The sequence below is a fragment of the Chiloscyllium punctatum genome, chromosome 39 (genome assembly GCF_047496795.1).
Source record: "Chiloscyllium punctatum isolate Juve2018m chromosome 39, sChiPun1.3, whole genome shotgun sequence".
In the NCBI taxonomy this organism is placed as follows: Eukaryota; Metazoa; Chordata; class Chondrichthyes; order Orectolobiformes; family Hemiscylliidae; genus Chiloscyllium; species Chiloscyllium punctatum.
This window is the reverse complement of record NC_092777.1, coordinates 23,206,402-23,225,516: the sequence shown is the minus strand read 5'-3', so window position 1 is coordinate 23,225,516 and position 19,115 is coordinate 23,206,402. Positions and strand designations below refer to the sequence as shown.

The 19,115-nt window shown below is 43.7% G+C and overlaps 1 protein-coding gene across 2 annotated transcripts in view; it reads right to left on the bottom strand.

Moving 5' to 3' along the window:
• Nucleotides 1–19,115, bottom strand: part of dnah9 (dynein, axonemal, heavy chain 9) — a 507,475-nt gene that overhangs the window by 111,565 nt on the left and 376,795 nt on the right. For both annotated transcript variants that reach the window (XM_072558306.1, XM_072558307.1), the window contains exon 59: nucleotides 11,619–11,741. In XM_072558306.1, coding sequence (XP_072414407.1) covers nucleotides 11,619–11,741 — 123 coding nt within the window. The remainder of the gene's footprint in view (nucleotides 1–11,618; nucleotides 11,742–19,115) is intronic.

Genomic DNA, 19,115 nt, shown 5'->3' with positions numbered 1-19,115 from the left:
TACTCTAATGAAAAGAATCAATTTGTTGAAATTAAAGGAAACAGCCCTACCCCAGGGATCAGTTGGTTTCGAAATATCTTTTCCCCCATATTGGCGTGGGCTTCAACCCACAGCATCATGTTATGAAGATCGTAACTCATTACAGAGGAGTCAATAAGAATAATATGTTCCTGAGGTGAAATAGCCAATTTAATCTGGGGAACTAGTGAAATACTTATTACTTTAATATGATCCAAACCTAATGCACCATGAGAAATCTCTTACTCTTTTTTTAAATCAATGCCATCAGAATAAATTGCCATAGTCACTTCAAATCTAAAATAAAAAGCCACAAATTATGGTTAACAGGCATATCCAGTCCATTTATGTAGGTGAGCAGGTGTATATCCATCGGAGTCTTAAATTTCAATTCACCCAGCATTCAGTAGTTTTGGCAGCCAGTTCCAGATATAAACTAGATTTTACATTTCATTGTTTTCATTGTTAAATGTCCTTGCTTTAATCATTTTGAGTGGAACCTTTTTAAATACCTCCTGAAAATTTATGTAGACCTGTTCCATTAAGAGTCTCCAGTGCACCGTCTCAGGACCCACCTACAAAATCAGGTAACTTACATAGACATGACTTTCACTTTACAAACCCAAAATAACTCTCCCAGAATAGCCTTTCTGAAGCGATCAGTCACTATGTCAGTGATAATAGATTCCCGCAACCTCTGCACACCTGACACAAAACAGACAGGACTCCAATTACTTGGAGGACACATTCCAAACTGGGTAATCAAATTACACTAGTAATTTTCTAATTGAATAGGGAAATTCCTGAACCTAGAAAGACTTATAGAGTCATTAGGAAATGCTAGCTAAATTTTCTACATGGAAACAGTCAGGTCCTGAGGTTTTCCTATCTCACTAACTCAGGTAAAAACAATGACTGCAGATGCTGGAAAGCAAATACTGGATTAGTGGTGCTGGAAGAGCACAGCAGTTCAGGCAGCATCCAACGAGCAGCGAAATCGACGTTTCGGGCAAAAGCCCTTCATCAGGTCTATTTCCACTTTTTACTTGCGTTAAATCTACTTCTTTAACAAAATCATTCCTAGAATTTGGCTGATGGTGGCTCGGTCAATCTTAACTCTCCATTTTTAACTGTTCTCGGGAAAGAGGTGGTAACCTGCTTTCTTGAACTGCTGCAGTCTATCAAATGTAAGCACAGCTGTACATGGTGCACAGGCTTTGGGAAGTCAGGAAGTGAGTTATTGTGACAAATTCCCAGTGTTTGTCCTGCTTTTGTAGCCACTGGATTTATATGGCTAGTTCAGGTCAGTTTCTGGTCAATGGTAACCCCCAAGCTGTTGACAATGGAGGATTCAGCAATGGTAATGTCATTGAATGGCAAGGGGTGATGGCTGGATTCTCTAAAGGACAGTAAGTGAACCAGATAGGTTCTTACAATAATCAATGCTGATTTCATGGTCACCATTAGACGAGTTTTGAATTCCAGTTTGGGTATTAAAATTAAATTCCACCAACTGCACGGTGGGAATTGAACCCAGAGAATTAGTCTGGGCCTCTGGCGTACGAGACCTGTGGCATTACCTCAACTGCTTTATCTCATGCTTTAAGCTAATACTACTACCTGCTCATTTAGATGCCAGTGTAGGCTACCTCTGAGCTGTAGGTGTCTGCACACACACTGTTCCTGAGAGTATTTGTTCCTTATCTCTAATTAAGACTCTTTAACTTCTTATGTAGTGTAGCACTCCTTTGTTCATACCTGTACATAGTCAGTTATCAAATACAACTCTCTAAGCATAGCATTGAAGACATCTCTTGGTTCACGTGCTCATTTCAGACTGAAGTCTTGCTGATGTTAGAGTCATGACCCAGAGGGAAAAGCCAGTAAATAAACAAACACTAAAACTGGGAAATGAACATGCTGGTCATATTAGACCTTAATTTCAAATACACAAGATGAGTCTGACCTATATATTGTTCTCCGGGTTTTTCCTTCATGATTTACATGAATCCCATTATAGCACAACTGCACCCCACCACTGTGAACTGATGATTTGAACTTCAGTTTTAGCTTTGCTTATACCGCTGCTTTTTATCTTCTTCTTCCACCATGAAAATAACTATGATACAATATTCCAGAAGTCTGCCATTTTTCAATCAGCTATCATAGTCTCTACTACAAACAGATCACTTGTCTTTCTTCAGACTTTGTTTCTCTTTACCATTTATTGCTGTTAATATACTTAACTACAAGATCTGCTGTTCCTGTGATATTCCTTCCAAGTTTTTCTTTTCTATTTCCTTTCTGATCACCTTTGGCTGGATTTTATGGAGAACTGCGGCTCCTGCTCACTAACTAAGATGGACAGACCTCACCAGCCATTACTCTGATGAGTGTCCCACACCAAGACAACACTGGGACCAGTGTGAATTGCTTTAAGGCAATATTTTCAAACTTTTCTCAAGAAGAAATCTCACTTTGCAAGACTTGCTGTCCAAATGGATTGATCATCAGTTCTGTATGTTCGCTCGCAGTAACAGTAGCAGTGGCTGCTGGGATTGCAACCTGCCCTGTGCAGAGCAAATCTAGCAATCCTGAGGTCAGGGCCACACTGAGAGACACGGGTGGGGAGAAGTTGGCGGGTCAGGTCCAAGGTGTCGGGAAGGAAGGTTTAGGGACGAATGACTTTCAGGTGGTATCCAAGGGTCCCTGAGAGAGTTTCCCCTCTCATCTTGTTCAATACGAGCTCACACAGTGAAAGCCCATAGGCTTCCTCCATGATTTAGGCCTCCCATTAAACCGTGGTGAAAATAATCGAGTGAGGCTCTTAAGTGACCATTAACCAGTCCTCCAAGGACACCAATGAGCCAGTTAGCAGGTGGACTGACTGATCTTTCTGCCTTCCCTCCACAGCCCTGGGGTTTGGATGGCTAGGCAGTAGGGAAGATGAGCAATAGGATCTTACATTGCCCTCTACCATGAAACCCTCTGGTGGGAGGAGAATGTAAAGTTCATCTCCTTAACATTCCTTTCTGAAACAACCACCAAAAGATTGTAAATTCAAGTCCTCCTTTAGGAAAAGAGAAATGCAATTCACAAACTGTACAATCATACCATCTGAACGCATGGTTAAAATAAGGAAAAAAAACACATTTGAGAACAGGTGTCACAGGAATCAATTTAAGAGGCAAATAAACATGTACAAGCAAGATAACTGATTTACTGCCATTAAAATTATGGTGTTTGCAAATGAGTATTTAATTATTACAATATAGTATTTGGCAAACAATGAAGGTTTGCCAAATGCCATCACAATAACATTGCTTTAATATTTAATAAAAATTAGTTGCAGTCTTGCTAATATTTTTTCTGCATTTCATAAATAACTTATGCAGTGTGCTGCTGTCTCAAAGTGATAATCGCTGTGTGGGAAATAATTGGATTTCAACCTCCTTAATGCAGTTAATAGAGGCCACAGAAAGGAAATTCTATTTTTATTATTTACAACAACATCACAAAGACTTCACTCGGGCTTACTCTGAATGGAATGCTGTGATTACACTGGAGCCCATTCATTTATATCCAGCCTGAAAGTTAAGATGGTGAGTCATCATCCCACTCGCCATATGCTGCTACAGTACTTCAGGACTACTTTAAAATAAAATCTTGATTTGTCAGCCTGTTTGATATTCCTTATTCGACATTGAATTACAATTGAAGAAAATACTGTCTTTTAGATTAAGACAACAAGAAGTGTGAGTGCACTGAGGTAGTCATGTTACAGCTTTATCAGACTTCGATTAGATTCCCTGCACTGTGGAAACAGGCCCTTCATCCCAACAGGTCCACACCAACCCTCCAAGGAGTAACCCAGCCAGACCCATTCCCCTACCTGACACTTATCCCTCACTAATGTACCTAACACTATGGGCAATTTCGCATGGCCAATTCACCTGACCAGCACATCTTTGGATTGTGGGAGGAAACTGGAGCACCTGGAGGAAATCCACGTAGACACAGGGAGAATGTGCCAATTCCAGGCAGACAGTCGCCCGAGGTGGAAGTCGAATCCAGGTCATTGGCACTGAGAGGCAGCAGTGCTAACCACTGGGTCACTGTACCGCCCATGTCCGGTTTCACTTAGTTGGCCTACCCCTAGAGCATTGTGTTCAATTCTGGTCGCCACATTACAGGAAGGATGTCGAGGCTTTGGAGAGGGTGTAGGAGAGATTTACTAGAATGCTGCCTGGACTCAAGGGTATGAGCTGTAGACAGAGGCTAGAAAACCTTGCATTGTTTTCTCTGTAGGTTTGGAGGCTTGGGGGGGACTAAACAGAAGTCTATGAAATTATGAGGTGCAGAGATCGGGTGAATGGTCAAAATCTTTTGCCCAGAGTTGAAATGTCTAAATCTGGGGACATGCATTTAAGGTGAGAGGGGAAAGTTCAAAGGAGGAGTGAGGGGCAAGTCTTTTTCCACAGAGTGGTAGGAGTCTGGAATATGCAGTCAGAGGTGGTGGTGGAGAAAGATATGATAGGGGCATTTAGATAAGCATATGAATATGCAAGTAATGGAAGGATACGGACCAAGGAGTGGCAGAAGGGATTAGTTTCATTTAGTGTCATGGTCAGCAAAACATTGTGGGCCACAACATTGTTCCTAGATTTACAGTTTTATGCTCTATGTAGAAAGGATAGAAGTGCCCCATTTCATACTAATCATGTGGGTTGGGAGGAGTTTTTGGATCCTTACCACATTTTTGTTGGCATCGCTACAGCCTCCAGAAACTATCTCATAATGGACCAGCTCCCTCTCCCCTGTCTGACAATGGACCAGCTCCCTGTCCGACAATAGACCAGCTCCCTGTCCCCTGCCTGACAATGGACCAGCTCCCTGTCCCCTGCCTGACAATGGACCAGCTCCCTGTCCCCTGCCTGACAATGGACCAGCTCCCTGTCCCCTGCCTGACAATGGACCAGCTCCCTGTCCCCTGCCTGACAATGGACCAGCTCCCTGTCCCCTGCCTGAAAATGGACCAGCTCCCTGTCCCCTGCCTGAAAATGGACCAGCTCCCTGTCCCCTGCCTGACAATGGACCAGCTCCCTGTCCCCTGCCTGACAATGGACCAGCTCCCTGTCCCCTGCCTGACAATGGACCAGCTCCCTGTCCCCTGCCTGACAATGGACCAGCTCCCTGTCCCCTGCCTGACAATGGACCAGCTCCCTGTCCCCTGCCTGACAATGGACCAGCTCCCTGTCCCCTGCCTGACAATGGACCAGCTCCCTCTCCCCTGCCTGACAATGGACCAGCTCCCTCTCCCCTGCCTGACAATGGACCAGCTCCCTGTCCCCTGCCTGACAATGGACCAGCTCCCTGTCCCCTGCCTGACAATGGACCAGCTCCCTGTCCCCTGCCTGACAATGGACCAGCTCCCTCTCCCCTGCCTGACAATGGACTATCTCCCTGTCCCCTGTCTGACAATGGACCAGCTCCCTGTACCCTGTCTGACAACTGATTAGTTCTATGTCTCCAGCCTCACTCACCATGCCTGGTGCGTTCCTGAGGCTGGAATTCCAATTGTACGGATGGCAGCCCATTCTGACAAAGGGTGGCGGTGCCCCACTCTGAATGGGGACAGCAAGGGGTACTTGCTTTTTGAACTTAAAATGCATTGAAATCTGTCAGTTGTTTTCAAATGTGGTCTTAGTCAGTCAATTTCAACACTGCAGAGCAGGATAGCTGAGAGAAACCCTGTGGAACTCAAAATCAGCTGCTCAGAATTGACTCCTGGCATCTGGCGAGCTCTGGCATTACCCAGAGGTTTGCCCACCGATGGTTAGATCCTGGCATCATGACCAAGAATCTCACATCTGGGTACTATTCCACTTGGTTACCTGCTGTGGTCTTTGATGATCCACTATCAGCAAGGTCACCTGGAGGCATGAATGCTTTGGTGGACTGGCATTACACCTACTTCCCCAAATTACCTCCCAGTCTCACCTTCAAATTTCCCTTCCAGGAAGATTCTTCCCAGAATAAATGTATCATATCTATTTTAGTTTGGAATGGGAAAGGCTGTAAAAAAGAAGAACATGTTTTTACTCTGTTTCATCTGTTGCATTAAATAGAAGTGTGTGAAGCATGAAGGGTATAGCTCGGAATGTGCTTGCGTTGCAAGGTGGCTTCGGGAGATTGACAGCAGATTTTAATCTTGTGCTCCAATTTTTCTTCTCCAACCTCTCTTTGGATTTAATGGGGACTGGAAACTCTTTCTATAACAAACTGAAGCCACAATGTAACCACCACATTACGATTATCCCCAAGACTGGCTTCAGAATTGAGGCTTGCAAGAGTGACACCAGTTCAGTTACTAACGGAAAGCAGCAGGAAAGTATATTTGGTCTAATTAAACAGGGAATATATTCCAACACCAATTCACACGTACTGCAAATCCCCTCACAGCCTGCTCATTACCACATACCTGACTCTACAGGTATCGTGCAACGGGACACATCATCATTATGGTTAGATATTTCACAGAATTTTGCAGCACATTAAGAGGCCACTCAAAACGACATGCCCATTCTTTAAAAGATCGATCCAATTAGTTCCACTCACTGGCTCATTCCCCATTGATCTGCAGACACCCTACCTTCAAATATGAAACCAATTTTCTTTGTGAAGTGTCATAACTTAACTGGGATGATTGAGCTAATAACCATGCCCCATTGTTCCAGAAGCTGTGACAAAAGGGATAAATTAGAATATCAAAATGATTGATTTGCCGGACCACCTGCTATTCAGGGCAAAACCAATTCACACTCAGATTTGTCGTTATTAAAAACTAACTCTAATTATTGCAAAACACTTGACTTTCATAAACAGCAGAGAAAAGAAAGGATTCCAAATCCGCTACAATGCGGCTCAAACTTTAAAAACTCCAGGTACACAGAGTCATTCACAAATGAATCAAACAAGACAGATGGCTGGACACATTGACAGGAAAAAAAATTCTGAAGGCTCAAAGTTCAGTTCACAGGCATGGGTTAAATTGTTTCTCAGTTTGCAAGATGACGGCAGAGTATATTACCACCCATTCTTTTTCTTTTTTTTCTCTTTTGTTCTCCTTTCTGCATTTTTTTCCAACTTTTGACTTGGATGTAACCAGAGGGGAATGGAGGAGGCAACTCCAGACTGAGTCCTGGAGGTGAATCCCGGAGCGGGGGCTCGTGTGGGGGGAGCAGTCCCAGAGCAGGGGCTGGTGTGGGGGGAGCAGTCACAGGGCGGGGGCTGGTGTGGGGGGAGCAGTCACAGGGCGGGGGCTGGTGTGGGGGAAGTAGTCACAGGGTGGGGGCTGGTGTGGGGGAAGTAGTCCCAGATTGGGGGCTGGTGTGGGGGAAACAGTCCCAGAGCGGGGGCTGGTGTGGGGGAACCAGTCCCAAACCGGGTCTGGTGTGGGGGAAGCAGTCCCAGAGCGGGGGCTGGTGAAGGGGAAACAGTCCCAGAGTGGGGGCTGGTGTGGGGGAAGCAGTCACAGGGCGGGGGCTGGTGTGGGGGAAGTAGTCACAGGGTGGGGGCTGGTGAGGGGGAAGTAGTCACAGGGCGGGGGCTGGTGAGGGGGAAGTAGTCACAGGGCGGGGGCTGGTGAGGGGGGAGCAGTCACAGGGCGGGGGCTGGTGAGGGGGGAGCAGTCACAGGGCGGGGGCTGGTGTGGGGGAAGTAGTCCCGGAGCGGGGGCCGGTGAGGGGGGAGCAGTCCCGGAATGGGGGCTGGTGAGGGGGGAGCAGTCCCAGAGCAGGGGCTGGTGAGGGGGGAGCAGTCCCGGAGTGGGGGCCGGTGAGGGGGGAGCAGTCCCGGAGTGGGGGCCGGTGAGGGGGGAGCAGTCCCGGAGTGGGGGCCGGTGAGGGGGAAGTAGTCCCGGAGTGGGGGCTGGTGTGGGGGGAGCAGTCCCAGAGTGGGGGCTGGTGAGGGGGGAGCAGTCCCGGAGTGGGGGCTGGTGTGGGGGGAGCAGTCCCAGAGTGGGGGCTGGTGAGGGGGAAGTAGTCCCAGAGCGGGGGCCGGTGAGGGGGGAGCAGTCCCAGAGCAGGGGCTGGTGAGGGGGGAGCAGTCCCGGAGTGGGGGCCGGTGAGGGGGAACATATACTATAACATATACTATAAATCACTGTAAAGTAATATAACAACTTTTTTGTATTCCTTTTTTTGTATCTGGGTACTTTGTACCTAAGATGGTGCCATAAGAGTACACATGACAATTCTAATTATAAGTTTCTTTTGATTTCAGCAATGATGACACTCTGTTGTCTGTAACACAAAGGCCTTTCTTCATTACAATACATAATGTCGTACACCTAGGTCTTTACTTGTTCCAATTCTTTCTTTGAAGGTCCCTACCTTCACCCACACAGAGTGAGGTAGGAGAGAGTTGTGTTTGGGTCATAGACTCTGAATGTCTATAGCTGCTGTGCATTTAGATCTGCAGTAAACTGCAGCTCAACCAATCTGAGGGCTTTCTTCAACGGCTCTTGGTGCCACTTGATCTCAAAGCATTCCTTTTGCTGTTTTGGAAAGCAACTTAGCTAAAAATATGCTCTACTTGATTTTTCCAAGTTGCAATCTCTCCTAATACTTTAGCTGTTTACTTTAAGCCTCCATTTTAGTTTACCGTTCAAAAAAAAGGAAAAAAAGATATGATCTCTGAAAAAGTGTGTTACTGAATCTGTTTCCATAGCATTTTCTTGAAGCGACTCTGACTCCACTGTCATGATTTTGCCAAAAGTAAGGAGGAGACTTGCTCACACACGTGAACAATGTATTTTGCTGCATTTCAGATCAATCTCAAGCAGTGAAGCTCTGGGGAAACTTATGACCTTTATGGAAGATGGACCAGGAGAACTTGGGGAATGAATTTAACTTCTCTGGAAAAGTCAATGACAAATGTTGGTAAATCAGCTGCCTCCAATTTACACTTCACCCTATTTTCTACTGGAGTGGAAGACAAAACTGTGGTTGCTGGAGACCTGAAACTAAAACAAGAATTGCTGGAGAAACCCAGCAGGTCTGGTAGCATCTGGAGAGAGAAAACAGAGTTGGTGTTTCGAGTCCAGCGATCCTTCTTCAGAATTGGGACATGTGAAGAAGGGTCGCTATGTTGGCAGAGGTGTCAATATTTGCATGAGACATTAAAACCAAACCAAAGTTGACTGTTTCCTCTGGTTGAAACTGACTTCAAAGGTTTCATCCAAAACCCACCCTTGGTGTCATGGGCAACAATCATGCCTCAAATGATATCAGCAAATGCAGAATGGCTGATTAAGAATCTTTTGATTTGATTTGTTGTCACATGTACCTAGATACAGTTAAAAGTTTTGTTTTGTGTGCAGTATAGGCAAGTCAAACCATACAAAGTGCTGAAGGGCAACAAAACAGAGCAAGGAATGCAATGTTACAGCTGCTGAGAAGGGGCAGAAAGAGCGAGGCCAACATTAAATTTGAAATCTGAAAGGTCCATTTAGAAATCTGGTAACAGCAGGGAAGGAGCTGTTCTTAAATCTGTGTTATCTCATTGGAACTTCTGCCATCATGCTATATAAACTGTGATTACTGCTTTTGCATGCTCAATATCAGCCCCTTCACTTCAAAATAATCTACTGCCTCATGAGGTATTTATAGACAATGAATAAAATACAAGTCTTTCTTTCCTCAGAAACAGGTCTGTCTCAGAAGGAAACAGACCTTGGTCACCACGTAACCCTGCATTGGTCCGACAGCTTTTCCAATTTATCTCGTAGAGTAACAAGTCATCGAAATTGGTTGCAGATAAATAACTGTTGGCATCACCTTTATGTACAATAAGGAGACAGTGATGTCAGTGAACAGATGCATAGCCCTAACTCTGCTTCCCTGAGGAGCTTCAACACCAGCCAGTTGCTCTTACAGATTAGTGTCAAGGCCAAACATCCTGCACAAGGCGAATAAAGCTTTTCACCTTCCGCCACCGGAGAAATGGATTCTGAGACTCCAGCTCTTTTTCTCATTCGTTCGCAGGACGTGAGTGTAAACATGTTCAATACCCAGTAAAACCGGTTTTATTCTAAAGTAATCAACTTTGGGTGTGTGTGCTGAGGTAATGAACTACATTCCAAAAATGAGACATATTTGCCCCATTAGAAATATGGGTATTATGCATTTTGGTGCATCAATTGGGGAAAGCAATATTTTGCTTCTTCATAAGGTTGTAAAAACATCAGGAAATCTGCACCTCTCCCCCTTCTTCCAATACATTCGCAGAAGCTTAGTCAAGCTGTTTAGAGAATACACATCATGGTAGTACAAGAAATGTAACTGAAGTCAATGACAGTGACAGATGTTTCTCCTTTACACAGGTACCCAGTCAAAAAAAAAAGCTGATCTTAAAAACATACATCCATACCTGCACCAGTTAGCAGAAGGCCCACAGGTCTATCTGGATGTGCCTCTATAAAAGATGTTTATGTAAATTAAAGCAGCTACTCATATAGATAAATCAGTGTGAAACAAAGGGCAAATTTACCAGTGAGAGCCTGTTGCCAAGCCCCGCTTTTATAGCACCTCTGCTGATTATAAGCAGTCAGCATTGATTGTTCGATCTGATGAGTACTGACACTGACAATTTAGCCTTTGCTGGGGGCAATCTCAGACCTTCCTGGTCTCTGGTGCCTAGCTGCTCAGTGGGTAATGGGTTGCTCAAATGAGTCAGGATTCTGAAAACCATGGGCCATGACCCTGTGCTGCCCCTTCCTTCCTGAAAAGGGTCACAGGATGAGATTTTGGGGCTGTGACTTCTGAATCCATTAAGCAGCCACTGTGCATGGAGGCTGTCCGTCAGGAATGCCTCAGAATCCAAATCAAGCCCTCAGAAGATGCGCTGAGAGGAGGGGAGAGAGAATGAGCTTTGCGCAAACAAACAGCCTCAAAGGCTGTCATGTGTGGGCCTGCTCTCCTTCCACAGGACACGCATTCAGCAACTGAAGGCCAATTCCCCGCTCAAAAACTCTCACATTTTCAACCATTGCAACCACCATGACATCAAAGTTAGGTCACAGCAAAAGAAAGTTTGGAAAACAATGAAACCTGCTTCATGCGTTATCCTCTGAACTGGGCAATTCTGCAGGTGAGGGGAGCAATATCATATTAGAGAGAGGACCCAAAGCGAGGCTGTGCAATGAGTGATGGAATACATGTTGCCCAAGCGTCACCACTGGGTGTTATGATGGAGATATGAGGGGGAAAACCTGGTTTTCACTGTCTGGGTGGAGACTAGCCAAGCACATTAGTCTCCTGTTCTCAAACCTTCCCAATGTTCAGAGAGGAAATCAGTCAGGTCCTATAAAGAACAGGTCATTCACTCACCCTATCACTCCATAATCACCCCAATGGCAAAGGTCAAGGTAATGTCTGCAACAAACCCCACCCCACCCTGTCAAAGTGTGCGAGAGAATCATTCAAGATACCTCCTCTGCTTCTCAAAACGTGACCTTGGTTTTGTAGCAATAAATATTGCAGTGTGTCTGATAACCTGGCCATTACATTCACAGCAAAACATGAGAAAGAAATTCATACCTTAATGCCACCCCATGATTGGTTGGAAAGGAAATCCACGGGACTTGAGAGTCCTGGCTGTGCTGGATATCGAAGCAGGAAGTCCAGCTCGTTTGGGTTAATTTCTTTGTTAATCAGAAGAATCTGTCAAATTGAGGGGAACAGAGAAAAAAGATTGGTAGGGACTATTCATTGCACTGTAGCAGCCAACTGTTAAAACCTAGTGGGAGCGAGCAGCGTTTATGTCTGAGAAAATTTACAGTAAATTTGCAACCGGTCAGATAAAACTTCCGATCTGTTCTAATACAGCCTTGTGTCCATGGTATTCCATAGTTTTAAGGGATCTTAAAAATTAATAAAGTGAAAAGGGTCACTTTTTGCTTCTGGAGTATACTCTTTTTGTAACTACTCTAGCATTCTTACCGGATCATCGATCATACCACGCCTGTGAATCATAGCTGGCATTTTAAGAGTAATCAGCATGGCTTCTTTCAAATTATCTCTCGAGCAGAAGGTTACTTAATTAAACAGCACACTCAGAACGTTCCTCTTGAAAACTAACTTTTTAAGTTAAGAACCACTTAAAATGGCTAGGTACATAATCAATCATAGTCCGTCATGAACTGAAAGTAGTTTTCTATTAAGAGAGCAACAGTTCATTATATTGCTTGAGAGACAAAGTTAAAAATCACAGAACACCAGATTATAGTCCAACAGGTTTATTTGGAAGCAGTAGCTTTCAGAGTGCTGTTCCTTCATCAGGTGTTTGTGGAGCAGGATCATAAGACACAGAATTTATAGCAAAAGATCATAGTGTCATGCAATTGAAACGATATTTTGAACAAACCCAGATTGCTGTTAAGTCTTTCATCTTTTAGAATGGGTTGCAGGTTTCAGTTCATTAATATGAATTGATTAATCATTGCTCAATTAATCCCAGAACTTCTTTAAAGTCACATTCTTGAGATAACTTGAGCTTTTATAAGAAAAGAGGTGACATCGCAGCTCAGGCAATCATTAAAGATGTGAGGTTAGTCTGTCTATATTCCAATCTTGAGTCAGACGGCTCTATTTCCAAGATGGAATTTATAAAATATTACATTGACCTACTGCCTGCAGATTGTGCACTTTTTGAGCAACATCTGCAAATACAAATTCACCCCAATAACTTATATGTGTGTGCACGTGCATGAGAGAGAGAGAGTGTGAGTGTGTGGGTATGAGTGAGTGCACGCATGAGAGCGTGTTTCCTTATAGGTAGTGACGACTGGATAGTAACCAGGAACACAATAGGTTCAGGAGTGTTAGGTCCCCAGGCTCAAGGTATTGATAATAACGTCAACACAACCCAGTATCGGGTAATTCAGTACAGACAGCCTGAATCCAGGAGAAGACCAACTTTCCAATTGAACTGGAATTGATCTCAGCATTGAATCAATGTTGAATGTTACAATATGCTACAAGACAGGAATTTTTAAAAATCTACTATTATTTACTGAAAGTTGATCTGCTTTAAGTTCATTGGAAGTCTGCCCACTCAGTTTCAGCTGCTGCCTGGCCTGCTATTTAACTCCATGATTTAATGCCTTTTTAAAAAAATTTCAGATTTCCAACTTTGCCAACTCTTCAAAGTTTGGGAGAAGATTTGTAGCTCGGGTGCTCGTTGTTGTGGTTCTGTTCGCCGAGCTGGGAATTTGTCTTGCAAACGTTTCGTCCCCTGTCTAGGTGACATCCTCAGTGCTCGGGAGCCTCCTGTGAAGCGCTTCTGTGCTGTTTCCTCCGGCATTTATAGTGGCCTGTCTCTGCCGCTTCCGTTTGTCAGTTCCAGCTGTCCACTGTAGTGGCCGGTATATTGGGTCCAGGTCGATGTGTTTGTTGATAGAGTCTGTGGATGAGTGCCATCTCTCTATGTAACACAAGTCTGTCCAAACTCACTGGCAGATATTAATAGCCAGTGTTTGCAAGATCTCAACAAATACTGTAATACTGGGAGACGTGTTAGGTTGCGTGAAACATTTAATTACAGATCTTTTTCTTTATTCTTTCTTGGGATGTGAGCATTGTTGACATTTATTGTCCATCCCTAACTGTCTCTGGAAATAATAATGAGTTATTCCATCTCAGAGTCAATGATGTTGTACTGGGTCTGGAGTCACATGTAGGCAAGACAAGATAAGGATGGCAGATTTCCTTTCTTAAAGTACATTAGTGGACCAGGCTTTTTCTTTGAAAAACAGCAATTGATAATAGTTTCATGGTCACCATTACAAAGGTTACCTTCATTTCCAGATTTAATCATTGCACCCAAATTTCACCAGCCACCACTGACCTTGTGCTACCACAGCATTAGCCGAGATCTGTGCAATACTAGTCCAGTAACATTACAAATGCACCATCACCCTCTTCCTCTGATACCATATTATTTCACAATTGGCACAAAGATTGAATTAAGGTCATTCAGCTGCTGTTTTATTTTTCACAAGATATTGCAGTAACTAACTATGAATGATCTATCAACATATGCTTAACTACTATGTCAATTTTGCCTTGGTTACTCTTTAAATCACAATATAGAGACATAATATTTTCTTTGCTAAAATTATCTGTGAGTGCAGGCAATATTATTGGAGTCAGTTACTAAGCTAAACAGGAGAGGGAGAGCTTTTACACGCTAGGATGAGATTGCTGAAACATCAAAGACATCTCCTACTCTTGCTTAATTCCCGAGTCTGCCTCAGTAATAAGGCCTTTTGCCCGAAACGTTGATTTCGCTGCTCGTTGGATGCTGCCTGAACTGCTGTGCTCTTCCAGCACCACTAATCCAGTATTTGATTTTCAGCATCTGCAGCCATTGTTTTTACCCTGCCTCAGTAATAGCCCTGTTATTTTTTTTAGACTAGATTAGATTTCTTACAGTGCGGAAATGGGCCCTTCAGCCCAACAAGTCCACACCGACCCTCCGAAGAGTAACCCACCCAGACCCATTTCCCTCTGACAAGTGCACCTAACACTATGGGCAATTTAGCATGACCAGCACATTCACCTGACCAGCATATCTTTGAACTATGGGAGGAAACCGGAGCACCCGGAGGAAACCCACGCAGACACGGGGAGAATGTGCAAACTCCACACAGACTGTCATCCCAGGGCTGGAATCAAACCTGGGACCCCGGTGCTGTGCGAACCACTGAGTCACCGTGCTGCCCATTAACATTTTAAACTAAGATACACAAGAACAGAATAAAAATGTGGAGCTTTCCCTTTAAATGGAGCAGCATCATTTAAATTCAAAAGAATAAGGTCAAGAGTTGTTATATAGGTTAATGGGTGCTCAGGGGGACCCCGTGGTTAAATCTAAAAAGGTACAGTGTCATTAAATAGAAACAAGCACTGGGGAACAGGAATGTGGGTCACTACAGAGGGAACTCCATTTCAGGAATTAACTTTCTTTGTCATCCACAACCATTGCACTTTTGCTTGAAGAAAGCTGCATTTGAAGGTTTAAAAGAAATATAGAGCTGTAACAGTACAACAGAGGACTCCATAATTAAGCAAGTCATGTTGGATCTATTCAGTGTGGAGCAGAGAAACTGTTAAATAAGCAATGGATTTCACACTCAACAATCTTTTAAGGACACCTTGGATTAGACTTCATTCTCCCAAGGTGATAGGTTTTAAGGTGGGGGTCCTGAATAACGTGTTAACTGTCAGTCTGCTGATAAAGTGCCATCTCGGGTCTACTTTGAGGGAGGTTGCTTTTGTGGGGGAATAGGGGAAATGGCCATGTGGTCTCCAGCATTAAGTTATGACTAAAGCTTATTAAAATACTGCAGGGGAGCACAGTGCACACACACTATTTAAGATGTCCAGGTGGTTTCTCAGTGTCCCTCTGATGTCAAAGCCTAGCAGATGGATGGAGTAAGCTGGGTGGTAGGTGAAAGGACTGATGATGATACAGCTCCAGGCCCAGGACATGAAGGGTGCCCCTTCCACAATGCTAGCCCGATAGCCGTGGCCATGTTTTATTTCTAAACACTCTCATGTTTTCAGAAGGAATCTCCATCTTGAGATGCTGTGCTGTCTCTCTGACCACCTAGAGTCTTCAATGCTTCAATTCACCTTCCTGGAGGCAAAGCCTTGAAGACACTCAGTTGTGTGGCTGCTTTCTCCAGAATCTTCTTGGGGGTCCCAACACAGACTTTTCCGAAGTCCCTAGGAGATCTTATTCCATCAGTGGGATTGGGAGATGGAAATGTCATTCCAGATGCTTACCTCTGGTGATAATACAGGTACTTATTGGCACTTTCAAGACTGCAAAGATGTACCTCATTTTGAGCACTGCTGACTCAGCATAAATGGATATCTAACTTCATGTTACATATCTCCAAACACACATCATTTCAAGCTTCAAAGACACCTAATACTCTATTTCTCTTCTTACTTGTGGAGATGCATGAGGAAGACGAACATAGGGCCTATGTATGTTCATTGTAATTTTGCATGAAACAGGTTACAGTTACAGTTTGAGGGTTGCTACTACAAATTGAATGTGGCTGACCAAGAGACTTTTCCACTCTAACTGTCTACCACACATGTTGGGAGAATTTATAGATTGATAATCAACTTGCTAGGTTATGAGCGCACATTCTATGGGGGTCAGTTTCGCTCAGTGGACTGGATGGTTGGTTTGTGAAGCAGTGCGACACCAGTAGCATGGGTTCAATTCCCATCACTGGCTGAGGTTAACATGAAGGACTCTCCTTCTCAAACTCTCCCCTTGCGCGAGGTGTGGTGGCCCTCAGATTAAACCACCACCAGCTATTTCTGTCAAATGAGAGAGCAGCCCAATGGTCTGGTAAGACTATGGTAATACAATAACAGCACCTTCTGTTGTCACCAAGTCCTGGAGTAGGACTTGAACCAGAGATTCTGGCTTCTATCCACTGTACCTAATGTCTTCTCATTTAAACTCCGTGGGGCAATACTTACAATGTCCACAACATTGCCCTTTGAAAGGGAAACTGTCCAACGAACATATGAATAATTTTGTAGTAATTACTTAGGTATATTGGAACTTTGGGCCATCCCAATCAACTACCGAAGATAAAGCAATTCCATCTCATGAGGGTGACTTATATCACATATTTTAAACCAGTGTTTTAAAAAACATATATCCAAAAACAGGAAAAAAAGGCTTCAAATACCATTCAAAAGGCATTATATTTTACTTTAACTCTTTCGAGGTAGCTGTGTAGTAGTAGAACACATTTAGAGGAGCAACACCCCACATCAGAAGGTGGAAACTACTTTGTCCCTGACTCTCCATGGACAGAGCAAGAGGCTCAGGTACAGTGTGCATGACCACCTCTTCCCTAACTGAATATGTGACAAAAGACTTTGGTGCCATTCTGTTTGCAGATCAGCTTCTTCTTCGTAGGGATGGAGTGAATCAACTGTGAGTCTTCCCTCTGCTCATTCTGAATTAATTCCAGTCAGTTATTGGAAATCAGAAGCAAAAGCCTTGCTACTTTTTACCCAAACAACTCAACCGCAACAATTATCCATACTTTGGTCTTGATATTGCAAGACATAAGTGGAAAGGGATTTGGGTTGAAATCAGTCAACACTGAGAGGTGGCAGAAGGAGTTCAACCTGGATAAATGCGAGGTGATGCATTTTGGAAGGTCGAACTTGAAAGCTGAGTACAGGATTAAGGATAGGATTCTTGGCAGTGTGGAGGAACAGAGGGATCTTGGGGTGCAGGTACATAGATCCCTTAAAATAGCCACCCAAGTGGACAGGGTTGTTAAGAAAGCATATGGTGTTTTGGCTTTCATTAACAGGGGGATTGAGTTTAAGAGTCATGACTTCTTGTTGCAGCTCTATAAAACTTTGGTTAGACCGCACTTGGAATACTGCGTCCAGTTCTAGTTGCCCTATTATAGGAAAGATGTGGATGCTTTGGAGAGGGTCCAGAGGAGGTTTACCAGGATGCTGCCTGGACTGGAGGGCTTATCTTATGAAGAGAGGTTGACTGAGCTCAGACTTTTTTCATTGGAGAAAAGGAGGAGGAGAGGGGACCTAATTGAGGTATACAAGATAATGAGAGGCATAGATAGAGTCGATAGCCAGAGACTATTTCCCAGGGCAGAAATGTCTAACACGAGGGGTCATAGTTTTAAGCTGGTTGGAGGAGAGTATAGAGGGGATGTCAGAGGCGGGTTCTTTACACAGAGAGTTGAGAGAGCATGGAATGCGTTGCCAACAGCAGTTGTGGAAACAAGGTCATTGGGGACATTTAAGAGACTGCTGGACATGTATATGGTCACAGAAATTTGAGGGTGCATACATGAGGATCAGTGGTCGGCACAACATCATGGGCTGAAGGGCCTGTTCTGTGCTATACTGTTCTATGTTCTACTTACATACATAAAAGTAAAAACAGAAGGCACTGTGGAAACTCTGCAGGTCTGGCAGCATCTTTGTCAGAACTAAAAGCCAACCCCTTTTGTCTCTGACTCTGAGCATCCTTATAATCTGTTCCAACTGCTGTGGCTTCCCCCTCTTTCCACTGCATAAAAAAACCACAATTTTCCAACCCCTTTCAATTCCATAGAAGAGTCATATTGGACACAGAATATCAATTCTCCTTCTCTCTCCATATCGCTGAGTTTCTCCAGCACTTTTTTTCAACTTAGCAATATTTTATAGAAGCATTACATCCATGATATATCCATTGGGTCACCTGAAAGTGACATTTTACTACAATTAAAGCACTGAGAATATGCAGCTCCACATTGTGTACTCCATGGGACTAGAATATTCCTTCCTGCATGGATAACCTTCATTTGATGTTAACAAGTAAAGAAACTTAAACAGAACAACATGAAAAGGTCTAAATAAGGATTAGGAATTGGGTACAGGCTTTGTGGGCTGAAGGGCCTGTTCCAGTGCTGTATTGAATTGTACTGTATTGTATAAATGCTTGAGTTCAATGGATTTCAGATACCACAATGGTATTCCAGCAGGTCCAAAATGGGTGCAAATTGTGCTTTGTAGGTGAGTTAAAGTAACATTTCAGATTATCAACATCAATTCAAGGTAATGTTTGCAAAAGACACATTGTAAGGCTCTTCAATGAAGTTGGTGTAAAACATGTGATATCTGATAGTGCATATGTCAAATTATCAATAGTTAGTCATTGAATAACCATTTGTAGAATATTGTTCCACAGTGAACCTTTAATCCAGCTGCTCAAAAAAGTGATGCTTAACACCACCCCAGATTGACTCTATGTAGAAATAGATTCTTCCCGGTACATCAACAAAATTGCAGGGCTAATGACTAATGCTAAACAACTTATTATATAGCATGTTGGCGTTGTATACCCAAAGCTTTATTTTATTGGTATGATCAACACACGAAAAACAAAAAGTTCCAACTTAATACATGTTGTTCGTTGGTTTTCATTCGCCATCAATGGCTTGCTTCTGCTACAAAGTGTTTGTTGTTTGTTAA